This window comes from Trichosurus vulpecula, chromosome 7 (genome assembly GCF_011100635.1).
Source record: "Trichosurus vulpecula isolate mTriVul1 chromosome 7, mTriVul1.pri, whole genome shotgun sequence".
Taxonomy (NCBI): Eukaryota; Metazoa; Chordata; class Mammalia; order Diprotodontia; family Phalangeridae; genus Trichosurus; species Trichosurus vulpecula.
In genome coordinates, this window is record NC_050579.1 from 246,460,672 (window position 1) to 246,475,545 (window position 14,874).

Consider the following 14,874-nt stretch of genomic DNA (forward strand, 5'->3'; position numbering starts at 1 on the left):
GTCAGGAAGACTCATCTTCCTGAGTTCAAATATGGCCTCAGACACTTATTAACAGTGTGACCTTGGGCAAGTCACTTAACCCTTTTGCCTCAGTTCCTCATCTATAAAATGAACTGGAGAAGAGAATGGTGAACCAACTTAGCATCTTTGCTAAGAAAACCCCAAGTGGGTCAGGAAGAGTCAGATACAACTGAAACAAATGATCAAGGATTACATTTGATAATATTACATGCTAATAACATATCATCAATTTTTGAAAAGCCGATTCTGCAGATATGCATACATATGTTCAGTCAACAAATCAACAGGTATTTATTCAAGATTAAATATTTAGAGCTTAAAGGGACCTTAGAGATCATACAGACCAGCTCCATCTCATGAGCTTACTCATGAGCAAACTACAGCCTTGAGAGTACAGGAATTGGATCAGGCTTTTTGGGCACAAAATAAAGAGCAGACAAGATTCCTGCTCTTGGGGCTTGAAAAATATAACGAGACTATAAAACATGCAGTCAACAGAAACATATAGTCACAATAATCACATAGGTGTTAAGGGGTGAGTTGGAGAATGGGTTGGAAAAGTCACCATATATACATACATACATACAAACATACACATGTCATCCCTCAGCAAAGAAGCAAGGTTTAGGAAATACCTTCTTTAGGAAGTTTCCCATTATGTGCCTCTGCAAGGTTTGCTCAAGTCTGGGGTTTGGGTCCAAAGCCACAGCATTTCTCAGAGAGACTAACAAAGAAAAGGAAAGGACTCAGTCCACAAAGACAATGTCTCCTGGGCTTTAGTTCTCAAGTAAAATGGGCAAAGCAGCTCACCGTTATTTGTAGGATAATGTGGAAGGTAATCGATGCACTTTTCAAAATGTTCATCAAAATCAAATGGGTCTATGATTCTCATATCTCTTAACTAAAGAACAGAAAAAAAATTCTTCAATCCCAACACCACACTTGCTCCTTCAATAGAGACTCTAAGAACTCATAAGTCTTCTAGTACTTCCCTCATCCCACTTATTTCATGGTTCTGTCATGAGACTTACCTATGATTAATAGCTTCCTCATCAATAAAAAAAATTCCACAACTGGTGGTTGATTTTTAATTGGCAGGTTAGGGCATCCTTAGAATCCTGCCCTGTAAATACATCAGCATGTACCTGCAGGTTATTCTGGAGGTAAGATAGGAAGGGAGCCTTTACCTTTACAACTTTAGGCTCCCTCCAGATTTCCACTTCAAACATGTACTGCTCACAGAGCTTCCAGCAGTTCCAGGACAAGATGATCTCATTTGCCTGAGCCAAGTGTTGGGCTGCCTGGACATCATCTACATTTCGGCCAATGACCAGGAGGTACTGTCGCTGCTCATCTCCAACCACAACCTGAGAGATGTGACCGGCCGACAGGCCTGTTAAGAGAAGATAAGGCAGGTGAAGAACATCCAGGCTTGGTTTTGCCACCCTCCAAATGTAAGACATTGGTCAAGTAGATCAATCTCCCTAGGTCTCAGTTTCATCTATGTCAAATGGTGCAAACCATGGACTACTACTCAGTGCTATTTAGGACCACAAAAGTTTAAGTTCATGTGATCCTTCTTCATTGTCTGCTAGAACTTCTATACATATTGCTATCCTTAAAAAAGCTTAAAAAATCTATCATGCCCATCCTCCTTCTGTTACATTACACATACATATCAGCCTTAAACGAGTTCATCTTCAACAACAACATCCTGCCAAGGATTATCTTCCGCTACAAGAACGCCTAAAGGTGGGAAGTCCTTTAGTGCAAAATCTCCAGACTGGCAGGGGGAAATAATAGGAAACAGTTTCATTTAAACTAAACAGTTATTTAGCTACTAAGCTCCCAGGTAGTTTTGGTAAAAAAGAATATTTTGCTCTCTTAATAAGCAAGTTGGACATGACTAAGGAAAGGGGAACAGAGTGTCTGATTCAGAAGCCGCCATAATATTTCTAGGCAAGACAACATTCCCCTCCCTCCTGACCAATATAACTACAAATTCAGGCTCATACTTGCAAAAGCTAAATGAACTTAACAGTTACACTTTTAGCAATGAACTTAAAAAAAATAAGCACACCGTTACATTTGCTTTCACTCATGCTGAATGCTCTCTGCCTCCGGCTCCAGAAACTTTGTGTTATTTATAATTCAAAAATTGACTAAAGTTTGTTTATTCAGACCTGATTGAAGAAGTATATGCTTAATAGCTAAACTAGTCAATCTAAGCCTGGGGGTAGGCAAGGAAAAAGGAGAACAAGGAACCGAAATTGGAACACTACAAGCAGCAACAGAATATGATCCTTCCTCATTATCTGCTATAATTTCTATATATAGAATAATCCTACATTAAAGCTTGAGCAATCTATATGCAGTGATCCCCAGACACCAACATTTCTCTTACATTTAAAACTCCTGCTAAGATGTTGTCCAAAGGGCCTTGATATCTATTTTCCCCACCCACTCCATTTCTATTCTTCTGTAGGGGTGTTTTGGGCTCTTAAGGGTAGCTCTTCCAGATGGAAGCTGCTACCTATCCTTATCTGAAGATCCCGGCCTTCCTTGGTGTGGCAGACTCCAAACTTCTCCTGTATTTCCAGGCTGCATTTCACCACTAAGGTAATGATGTCACTTAGTTGGTTCTGTTCCACTGTCCAGAGTGCCAGGAGCACATTCCCTGTAAGGCCAAGGTAGATCAATACAGGTTATTGGGGGATGACTAGCAAAACTCTTGGTCTCTTCCCTTAAGCTATCTCTTTCTAGATTCGGAAGCTGTTTTGTTTTTTCCCTGAAATCATTCAAAGGTTAAAAGCAAAATTTATCAAGAATTCTAATTTCCCCCAAATTAGAAGAATCTAAAAGTTTAGATTAATATAATTCCTTTTTCTATTAGGTATCACCAGATGGAGGGAAAAGGACCGATGGAAGGCAATATGGAAAATGTGCTCTTAAACACACTGCTGATAATTATCTTTCATCCTAATATTGTGGCTGATTCAGCCAAATAAATCTGAGAAAGTCTGTAGCTTCTGGGGCACTGCAGGAAGTAATAATGATTCTGATAGTTCCCTCAGCCTGAATACTCTCCAATTTTTCATGTCTAACTGTTACTGTTGCTGGCCAAATCTCCTCTCATATTTCTAAATATATTTCTAGAGGCTCTCATCCTGCATGATTTCTAAATAATTTTAAATTCTATGGAGGAAAAAATAAAATTTAAGTAGGCATAATTTGGATATGATTTTCCTTTTGAAAGCCAAATTCCATCTAATATATATCACTTGAATCCCTTCAGATGTACGGTGTAATCTAGAAATACCTGTGATATTCAGGATATCTCCTCCAAAGCAAAGTACATCTGAGACAAAAAGAAAAGAGCAGAGAAAAATGGCCTATAGTTAGGGGTTCAGCAGATAATGACAGGTGGCAGTAAGCAAGCGCTATGGGAAGAATGCCTTCCCTCTGGGCCCTGACCTCCCAACCAAGGGCGAAGAAATACCTGAGTGACACTATGCAAATACATTTCTCATTTTTCTACATCAATCCTAAACCTCTTCACCAGAAAAAAATAGAAGTCTATTAATGCTAGCTCCTAATAGGAATATGGTATGTTATTCCACTTTCCAATAAACTCCTGGAGTAGAGGCCACATAGTAGTGATCCTAGTTAGTCACAAAAGCACAGGAGATGCAACAAAGGGGGCATGTCAACAAGAATTTATTAAACTTTCCTCTATGCCAGGCATCATGCTATGCTCTGGGGATACAAAGAACTGAAAAATCACTGTCCCTGTCCTCAAGGAGTTCATATTCTAATGGGAGAGACAGCATGTAAATAACCACATATATACAAGATATATAGAGAAGAGATGGGAAGTAATCCCAGAGGACAGGGAAAGGCTTCCTACAGAAGGCAGGATTCTGAACTGAGTCTTAAAGGAAGCTAGGCAGTCAAGAAAGAAGAGAGAAATGACATGGGTACCAAAAGGTACTAGACACAAAAACATAGGCCAAATTGATCACTAATGGGTAAAGCAAGGACTCTAAGGAAGTTTTTCTCCATATATTATTTTCATTTGCTACTTGTCTAACACATTCTGAAAACAGTACTTAATTAATACTGGTTGACACATCATGCTAGGGGTCTATTGATATTAGGCATTGAGTAGGATCTGGAGACGGCAGAAAAAAGAACAGGAGCAAAATCTGCGTTAACAATGATTAGCATGTAATTTTTCTGTGTATTGCAAGTACATTGGAGGGTAACAGGCTGCCACAGCTGAATTGGATCACCTCATCTAACTTGTGCTGCTGATGGGGTGCTGGGGTACTTGTGCTTGGACCCTAATTCTAACATTTCTCCTTAGCCTCTGCTTGGGTGCCTGTGCCTGGACCCTAGTTCTAAAATCACATCTCTCCCTAGCTTCAAAACATTGGCCCTAGCAGTCTCTCTCCAGTTCAAGAGCAGCATGCCTTAGTAAAACACTTCTCTCTCCTCCTGATACTGCAGCCAGCTGCACCTATGGAATTTACTGCTCCAGTTCCTTGTGTATTGCTAATTGGCTGTGCACTGGGCCATAACAATATTTACTTACTGACCTTCCTGATATGTATCCTAGACATAGTCAAATGTATACTCCCTTACATTCATCTTGTCTAACAAGACATTTGATGGAAGCAACCTGGATATCTCCAGCCAGCCCTGACCTTTGGTTGAGTGACATTTCACAGTCAAAACCACACCCCCAGGTATCCCACCTTGGGCTATTTCCCAGTGAACTCTGGGTAAGACACCTGTGCAGTAGATACAAAAAGGGCATGTTCCTTTAAGAAATGACCACCCCTTAACCACTCCCTAATCCCACCCCCAAACACCTAACTGACAAGTTTCACCCCCAAATCTCCTATTTAAACTTTCCCTGTAGCCCCGTAAGGTTGCCCTAAGAAATCTTGCCCGCTGTAAAGCATAATAAATCTTTGCCACCTTCACTTAAAGAATGTTGGCCTAGACCCTCTCCAGTACTTGGGTCTTTGAGGGGCAATCCCTCTCAATGACCCCATCTGGGAACTTCAGTCTTGGGGTTCCTAGACCTCATCTCCCCCAACCCTCAACACTACAGTTTGAGGAAAATGGCTTGCCTCAGGTATATATATGTGTGTATATATACATATGTATGCATATATATGCATATATAGATATACAGATATGTAGACCTGATCAGGAAAGTTACCTGTAAGAATCTGGCTAGTTTGGTAAGGCTTTTAAGAAACCATCTTTTCAGAGAAGTGGGCTTTATCTTCACTCGGGATACCCTTTCCTTTCAACCTCCTTGGGCCTTAAACCCTCCCACCCGCCCTACAGGGTGTCCACTCACGCTCCACAATATCACCAATGTAACTACTGAAGATGTGGGCCATCTTGTCCATGCTGTGCTCTGCATTGGCAGTCAGGCTGAACTTGTCCATCAATGCTGTAAGTCCTACCCAACAAACAAAAGTCACTCAGCTTATTAGCCAATGCAGTGGCTCTCTGGGGGCTGTTTATTTCCCCTTCTTCTATCCCCAAGAAGAGGAGCCAGTCTAAAAGAACCAAGGCTTGACTAAACATAATTATTCCTTTAACATGTTGATTACTTACACTGCAAGGGAAAGAGCAAGACTATTTTACTTTTGGCTGTTTGGGCCGACAACCTCCTACCCACTAATCTTCTCATTTTAAGGGTATGTATTGGCAACCAAAAATGGGCTCCTTAGCACTTGGTCAACAAGTGCCCTTGACTGGTTTGGCTTTTTCCCCTGAACTGAATGCTGTTTGTATGTTGGACTGGAGTAAGCTTGTCGGCCCCTTCACCTTGCTTCCCTTGCTTAAGCTGATGGAAAGAACCTGTGCTTTCCCAGTCAACCCCTTCACCTTGCTTAAGCAGATTGAAAGAACCTGTGCTTTCCCCGGCGTACCTTACACCCCCGCAGAAGCTGGATGGTTAAAAGCAGCTCCCGTTGGAGCCAGAGGCTGCTACAGCCACAATCACAGCTGAAGCAGGAGCTGCCAGTAGCAGAGCTGACCTACCGGAGGAAGCTGAACAAAGACTTCAGGCCAGTGGGTAATCTTTTTACCATAGAGGGGGAAGCATGATTTTGCTTTATGCAATCATGCTTCTCTGTAGCCTCCTGGTTACTCTTTCAAGGCGTACTTATTGGGCCTGGAAGCTTTTGATCAATATATCAAAATGGGGTTGCTGGTTCATGGGTTGGTTACTGTGGAGCCTAAATATATGTTTTGATTCTTCTGCCTTCTACTTTGAGAGTTTCTTATATCCGGCGGTTCCGAACCTTTCAGACATGTTTATGATCCTCTTTGAGATTATAAACTCTGCCCTCCTGATACAGGGTGTTATTAAGGAGCTGCAGCCATTGCCAAGAGTGACCCTTCTCCAGGCACCTGGCACATTCCCCTTCCTTCAGCAAGCTGCATTCTCCTTTAGCAGAGGGAAAATGAGTGGAGCTAAAGCAAGTTCCCAGAAGAGAAATAAATATTTATGGAACTGACAAAGCAATTAGAGTAATTAAAGAAATCAGGGAGTATTTATCAAGCACCTACTTGCCAGATATTGTGCTAAACAATTTTTTTTAATTGATGATGTCCTTTGCTCTTGCAAAGGGATTCAAGGGTCTGCTTCCCAAGAGGAAGGAGGAACTCAGAGACAAAGCTTGGAAAGAAAAGCCAATTGTGGGTTCCTGGTCAAAGTCAATGTCCGGACTTCAGCTGCCTCTAGCGGTCGGAAAGGTGAAAGGAGTGTCTGTATAAAGTACTGTTTCCATTTGAGAGGGTTTTTTTTTGAAAGAAACTCGACTACTCTTTCTGTTCCTTCGATCCTCCTGGAAGGCACATCCTCCTTCGAAACTCTTAAATTTCTATCCATCATTTTAAAAGCCCAATTCAAATGACACTCCCTCCCTCCCTTGCTGGAGCTATCTCTGTGTGTCCACAAACAAGCTTTTTCCCTCACAGACTTCAGTTTTCCACCTCTCCGAAGGATTTTGCACAGTGCGCTCCAGTTATCCATGCCTCCCCGGCTGCTAGAGGCGCGCTCCAAGAGGGCAGGGATGGGACTTGATCGACACTCAGTGCCCCCTCCCCACAGCCCACCCAGTGTTCTGCACGCAGTAACCGCTGGAAAAAAAAAATGCACGTGGTGGAGCGACTCTCTCCTCTCTTCTCTAGGGGTGGGCGTGTATGAAATGCAAGGGGTGCAGAAACGAAGGCCGGTCCGCAGACCAGGGACCCGGGGGCGCTGCAACCGTCACCCCGGTGCCCAACGGCAGCAGGTCACCTCTCGCTCCCATGCTCACCGGTCACGTGGACGCCAAGCAGTACCCCCTGCACGGTGGTGAGCTCTGGTCCCGGGCCGCGGGTCTTCCCGAACACCAGCAGGTCAGGCAGCAGCGCCGCCAGGCGGGCCTGGAAGGACCATGAGGAGGAGGACAAGCGCCAATCTCCACTGGCCATGGCAGCGGAGGGGCGACTGATGCCGAAACTCGATCTCGCAGCGGCCCCGCCTCCCCCCAAGCCGCTACCCCACCCAGCCAATAGGCATGCAGTTTCCCATCCCCTTCGATTCACTGCCTCCAATCGGAAGCGGCAGGAGGGACTGTTCCCGCCCCCTCGCCCACGTGCCCACGCGCTGCTTTAAGATGCACGCAGTCTGAAGTCTGACAGCATCCAGTGGTTTGGAAAGCCGACAAAGATTTTCCTAATCTATCGTCATATCGTCTGCAAAGAAAGAGAGTTTTATTCCCTCATTGCCCATTCTGATTCCTTCAATTTATTTTTCTTCTCTTATTGCTATTGCTAGCGTTTCTAATGCAATATTGAATGATGGGTGATAGCTATTCCCAGATCCAGAACTTCATAGAAACACACAGCTTCATAGCAACACAGAAAGCTAAATCCTCAAGGACCACCAGACAGACAGACCTTCCCACCCACCCAAAGATCCTGGCAATTGGAAAAAACACACCCCGAAACAGACTGTTACGGACACACACCCACAGACAAGCTCTCACAACTTCCCTGAGGAAACCTGGACATCTCAGCAGTAAGTAGGCCGTGGAATGGTGGCCTTCCCACGTGCCTGATCTTTATCACAAACATATTATCCCTTCTCCCATCTCCTCCCTCCCCAAGACAAGACAGGGATCATTCGATATAGCCACTACCTTCTTGTTTCCCAAGCCAGTATACTAAGGGTGTCAAAGGCCATTTTCCAAAGTAGTAAGGTCTGCTGACTTCCCCTGGCTGGCTGGGTAGGGAATATTTGAGTACTTGAAGGATAACAGAAATAACCAGTCCTCCTTTGTAGGAGCTTGGTCACCGCATGGATGGCACTTGATTTTGTAAACAGTAGATGGAATCAGGTTTTGGCGTCAGCCAAGCAAGTGGTATCCTCAGCCACATGGTTGATGAGCTAAAGGGGCTAGGATGGAGAGTGCAGAAGCCCATGAAGGTGATGGTAGAGGTGAAAAAAAGCCTCTGGCATTTACTCGCTAACATATGGACCCTCCATCTCTGAATAAACTAGTGAACTGTCTTAGCTGTTGAGAGTTGTCAAGGGTGTCAAAAGGCTCATAGGAGAACTATCACCATAGGGCAATGACATAGTAGGATGTCAACCTTACCCTACCAGCTGCCAGAATCTAGAAGGCACCCAGGGCCTGTAGGCCCTCTTCAGCTATGAGATGTCAACCAGCCAGGGACCGGAAGACCTCATAGTAGGCAGGAACAAAAGATAGATAGCATAAAGAGCATCCTGATCCAGGCAGCTGACAGAGGCATCATAAAAACCATCTGGATTGAAGCATGCTAGACTGACAACAGCCCACACCTCACTTGCCTAGAAGGCAGAAGCAGCTCCCAAGTCCAGCAGCAAATAGAAGTCAGCCAGAACAAGGCCAGCAGTCTTCCAGGACAGCATGCTATTCTGCTAGTTAAAAGGTGGTGGCCAGCAGCCAAGGTAGAGAAGGCTAGGCTGGGCACCGTGGCTCACTGCAGGAGGGCACCCAGGTTGTATCATCACGGGGCAGTAACACCCAGCAAGAAACTCCTCCCACTCTAGCTGTCAAAGATCAACTCTGAGCAGGTCAACAGCTGCTCTGATTTGAAGCTTTTCTGGTGCTTAAGCTCTTGAGCCACACTTGCTTAGATCACCATCTGGGCGTGCACTCCCAGGAGCTCTTGACCAAGCTGTGCTAGACTGTGGGTTCCAGGACACTGCTGCAGCCCTGCTACAGGAAGACTAGTGTGTGATCATCTGATTAGATGGAACAGATGGCACTGTCCCTACTCTGAATGAATGAAACCAAGGCCAATATCACATGCATGGTGGCAGCTCCTCATATGACTATAGTGGTAACTGATAGGTTTTCCAACCTTTCTCAGCACAAACATATATTTTTGCCAGCTGTGAGGATCCTCAGCTACCACATCTTCCTCCTCTTGGGAACTAGGAGTCAATGTTATACATCTGTGACAAGTGCTACCAGTGCCAGAGATTTTGTCTGGCTTTTTCAAGTATTTCTCTTCCCTTTTGGTGTCCTTCTCCAAAGAGGTCTAGCCTGAAAGCTCATGCACAGCTAACTGGGCTGGGGCATTCTCCCTGGGTATAACAAAGTGCTCCCTGGGCCCAGCCATAATCACTTGAACCCTCTTGGCATTGGAGATTTAACAAAACTCCTGGCTTCTGGGGACTCCCAATAGCTCCCCATCATTAATAACCCTGAAAGACCCTAGAGTGACTATGGGTTTACAAGGCTAGGGCAGAGCCATTAGACTCCATTTACACAGATACTTCCTAGATAGAATAATTTGCCACTTTTCGAAGGAAGCTGAAGGGCAGGATTATTGTACCAGGGTAGGATAATTCCTGTTCTGGGAAAAACTGTGGTGGTCATGTGGCCAGTGGCATCGCTAAGCCAAAGGAAGCTTTTATCAATGGAAGTTAACAGTCTTCCATAGGTGGTAAAGCTAGAGTATTTCTGTCCTTTCCCTTCCTATTCAGTAACTTTTGTCAAGACATTAGGAGACACCGTTTTCCAAAGCTAAGGCCCAGCAAGCAAGCTGTTCCCTGAGCTTGAAATAGCAACAATCCTTTGTGTTCACCTTCTGGATGATCTCAGCCTCAGCAAAATCCCAGAACTGTGGGACAGAGCCAAGATGGTGGCATGAAAACAGAGACTCATGAGCTCTCCCCCAAATCCCTCCAAACACCTGTAAAAAATGGCTCAAAACAAATTCTAGAGCTACAGAACCAATAAAATGACAGAGTGAAACAAGTCTTCAGCCCAAGACTGCCTGGATGTTCACTGGGAAGGGTCTATCACACCATTCTGGGAGCAGAGCACAGCCCAGTGTGGGCTGCACCAGGACAGACCAGGCAAGCAGAGCGAGCCTCAGAACACTGAATCATTGGCAGCTGTGTCAGTTTCCAGACTTCTCAACCCACAAACACCAAAAACAACTGAACAGGTCGATGGGAAAACTGTTAGACCTGAGTGAGAGAGGGGCATGGTCTGGCCCCAGCCGCAGGACAGCAGAGGTGGAGTGGCAGCAGCAGCAGCTGCTGCTTCTGGAGCTTCAGGCCCATAGACAGTGGAGGGAATCAGGCAGCTGATCAAAGCAGAAGTGCAGGGATCTCTTTGCTGGCCCTGAGGCAGGGATCTCTTGCTTTGCCCTGCTTGGATATGGGTCACAGTCCATGTTGGCAATCCTTGGGGAAGGAGCAGTGATGGTGTGACAGAGCTTGTTGTACCTGTTGAGAGGGAGTCCTCCTGGTAGCTACATGGCAGAAAGGAGTGCTTACACTCACAGACGAGAGCACAGGCCAGGAAAGGAGTATCATACCACCTCATTATAGAAGTAGCTCTGAAAACAGCAGTGCAAAACCCCTGAAGCTTGGGGAAAAGCACTCTCCACTCTGGAAGCAGTCACACCCTGACAAAGAGCTCAAAAGTCAAGTAATTGGCTGGAAAAATGAGCAGGAAGCTAAAAGGACTCAGATTATAGAATCTTTTTTTGGTGACAAAGAAGACCAAAACATACAGCCAGAAGAAGTCAACAAAGTCAAAGAGCCTACATCAAAAGCCTCCAAGAAAAATATGAATTGGTCTCAGGCCATGGAAGAGCTGAGAAAGGATCTGGAAAAGCAAATAAGAGGAGTACAGGAAAAATTGGGAAGAGAAATGAGAGTGATGCAAGAAAGTCATGAAAAATCAATCAACAGCATGCTAAAGGAGACTCAAAAAAATACTGAAGAAAATAACAACTTAAAAAATAGACTAACTCAAATGGCAAAAGAACTCCAAAAAGCCAAAGAAGAATGCCTTGAAAGGCAGAATTACCCAAATGGAAAAGGAGGTCCGAAAGACCACTGAAGAAAATAGTACCTTAAAAATTAGATTGGAGCAAGTGGAAGCCAGTGATTTTATGAGAAATCAAGAAATTATAAAACAGAACCAAAAGAATGAAAAAAATGGAAGACAATGTGAAATATCTCATTGGAAAAACCACTGACCTGGAGAATAGATCCAGGAGAGATAATTTTAACATTATTGGATGACCTGAAAGCCATGATCACAAAAAGAGCCTAGACATCATCTTTGAAGAAATTATCAAGGAAAACTGCCCTGATATTCTAGAACCAGAGGCTGAAATAGAAGTTGAAAGACTCCGAAGATGGCTGCATGAAGGCAGCGTCTTACCGGAGCTCTCTCACAAGGTCTGTCAGATTCCTATAAAAAAGTGAATTTGAGCAGATTTGAGAGTCAGAAACCTCAAGCAGTATGCGTGGGGCAAATTTCTGAGCCCGGAGAGTATGAAAGGCCAAAGGCATGGGGAGCCGCTCCAGACCAAAGCGGAAGTGGCCGGCCGGGAAATCCAGGTGGGAGAGAGGCTGGGAGAAAGCTGGGTGCCCAAAACCAGCAAAGATCACCAGGCCCCCCAACACAGGACGGCAGTCTGTGGAAGCGAGGAGAGGCAGCACAATGCCACCGCCCAGGAAAACACCTACTCCTGAGGCTTGCAGACCGAAGGAATGAAACACGGCTTCCGGGAGACATAATGGCCAGGTAAACGGCTCTAATCCCTTCCCCCCTCATCCAGAGAATTCCTCGGGGTGGGGGGGGGGGGGAAGAGAGCTGGAACAGAGGAGAAAGAAGTGGGGCTTCAGTGGTCAAATAGTAGAAGTTCATTAGTCCCAGAGGGGCAGAGTCGGCAGGGGTCAACACCAGGAGCCCAGATGTAATCTTGCTCCCCCAGGGGAAGTGCCAGACATCAGCTCAAACAACAAACAGCTGAGACCATTGCTGAAGAGCACCCATAGGGAGTGAGATGTCAAGGAGCCAGACCCCTCCCTCACACCTCAGGAAACTGAAGGCTAAAATTCTAGACTCACAATCCCCAGAATAAGAAGGCTGGGACAGAGAGCCCTGAGCCCCAAAGGCAGAAATTTGTTGTAAAGCCAGGAAAAGGCAAATCAACAAACATGAAGAAGAACACAACAAAAAAACCCGAGGACAATAGATTCTTTTTATGGAGACAGGCAGGATCAAAATACAAATATGGAAGAGAATAGCAATGACACTATAGATACATCGGATACCTCGAAAGGTAATGTGAACTGGTCTCCAGCCCAAAAAGCACTGCTGGAAGAGCTAAAGGAGGATTTTAAAAACTAAATTAGGGAGCTAAAAGAAAATATGGAAAAAAAGATTGGTGAAATGGCTACGGAGATTCAGAATCTAGAGAGAGAAAATGACACCCTGAGAGGTAAAATCAACCAATTGGAAAAGGAGACTCAAAAGCAAAATGAAAACACTAACTCATTAAAAATTAGAGTTGAGCAAATGGAAACTAATGAATCTATGAGGCACCAAGAAGTAGTAAAACAAAATGTAAAGAATAAAAAACAGAAAAAAATGTGAAATATCTGATTGGGAAAACAACTGACCTGGAAAATAGATCCAGGAGAGACAATTTAAGAGTTATTGGTCTACCAGAAATCCACGATGAAAAAAAGAGCCTTGACAGTATCTTCGAAGAAATTATCGAAGACAACTGCCCAGAGGTCCTAGAACCAGAGGGTAAAACAGTCATTGAAAGAATTCACCGATCACCCCCTGAAAGAGATCCCAAACTGAAAACACCAAGAAATATTATAGCCAAATTTCAGAGCTATAAACTAAAGGAGAAAATACTGCAAGCAGCCAAAAAGAAGCAGTTCAAATATCGTGGAACTACAGAAAGGATCACGCAGGATCTCTCAGCTTCCACATTAAAAGACAGGAGAAATTGGAATATAATATTCCAAAGGGCAAAAGAGCTGGGACTACAACCAAGGATCAACTACCCAGCAAAACTAAGCATAATTTTTCAGGCAAGGTGATGGACATTCAATGAAATAAGGGAATTCCAGACCTTCCTGATGAAAAGGCCAGAACTCAATGGAAAATTTGATCTCCAAATACAAAACTCAAGAGAGACATAAAAAGGTAACCAGGGGGAAAACCCTCACAACCCTTTTAACCAATAAGGGCAGGTTGTCTGCATTTTTATGTGGGAGTATATCATCATATGTATGTTTTATATATATACATATATATGTCAGGCTTGAGAATGGTACAGCTATTAGGACAATTGAAAGGGATACACATGGATTGTGAATGCCTGTATAAATTAACTGATGTAAGGATAAAAAACATAAGTAAGAGATATAAAGGGAGGGCTATGAGAGAAGAGGTAAGGAGGTAGTAGAAAAGTGTAAATTACACCAAATGAAGAGGCACAAAAACATATTATAGTAGAGGGACGGAAGGGAGGGAGAAGAGCAGTATGCTTTACTGTCATCTGATCTGGTTCAAGAAGGGAATAACATACCCTGGTAAGTTTAGAAATCTAACTTGACCTATGGGAAGTAGGAGGGGAAGGGGGGGAAAAAGAGAGGGGGGTGGTCAGAAGGGAGGGGAGAAGTAGCAAGTGGGAAATGGTAAGATAATGGAGGGGAATAAAGAGGGAGGGTAAACTGAGAAAGGTGGTGGTCAAAAGCAAAACTTTGTTGAGGAGGAGAAGGGGAAAGGGAGAAGTAAAAGCATAAACAGGAGGAAATAGGATGGAGAAAAAGACACAGATAGAAATCATAACTCTGAACGTGAAAGGGATGAACTCTCTCATAAAACAGAAGCAGGTTAGTGGGAAAAACTGCTGGGGACAGGGGGATAGAGTTCGCGGTTCAGCCACCACCCTGGGGGCAGCAGAGGTGGGACAGCTACGGAACTACAGCTGTAGTTGCTTCTGGCCCCAGGCCTACCTGGTGGGAGGAATTAAGTGGCAGATCAGAGCAGGAGTGCAGAGCCTGCTGAAGATCTAAGTCCAGTCTGGGTTGGGGGTTCTTGGGGAAGGAGGAGTGCTGGTGTGGCAGAGCTGGCTGTAATAGCTCTGAAATCAACCATGCATCCCCCCCAAGCTTGGAATATAGTACTCTTTACTCTACAAGCAGTCATACCCCGCTGAAAAACTCAAGGGTCAAGTAAGTTGGGTAGGAACATGACCAGGCAGCGAAAATACACCCAGATTCAGTCTCAGACTTTGGAATCTTTCTTTGGTGACAAAGAACACCAAAACATACAGCCTAAAGAAGTCAACAAAGTCAAAGAGCCTACAACAAAAGCCTCCAAGAAAAACATGAACTGGTCTCAGGCCATGGAAGAGCTCAAAAAGAATTTGGAAAAGCAAGTTAGAGAAGCAGAGGAAAATTGGGAAGAGAAATGAGAAGGATGTGAGAAAACTATGAAAAACAAGTCAATG

General features: G+C 44.4%; 1 protein-coding gene and 1 pseudogene across 1 annotated transcript in view; both read right to left on the bottom strand.

Annotated features, from left to right (window-relative positions):
* The window catches only part of LOC118856088 (adenylate cyclase type 10-like), a 60,267-nt gene extending 52,740 nt beyond the window's left edge, over positions 1-7,527 (bottom strand). The window contains 7 exon segments of the mRNA XM_036766165.1: positions 657-745; positions 832-922; positions 1,209-1,414; positions 2,555-2,698; positions 3,341-3,379; positions 5,396-5,500; positions 7,371-7,527. Of these exon segments, the coding sequence (XP_036622060.1) occupies positions 657-745; positions 832-922; positions 1,209-1,414; positions 2,555-2,698; positions 3,341-3,379; positions 5,396-5,500; positions 7,371-7,527 (831 nt within the window).
* Positions 7,528-8,431: 904 nt separating this feature from the next.
* Positions 8,432-9,087, bottom strand: LOC118857880 (annotated as a pseudogene).
* Between the last annotated feature and the right edge of the window lie 5,787 nt (positions 9,088-14,874).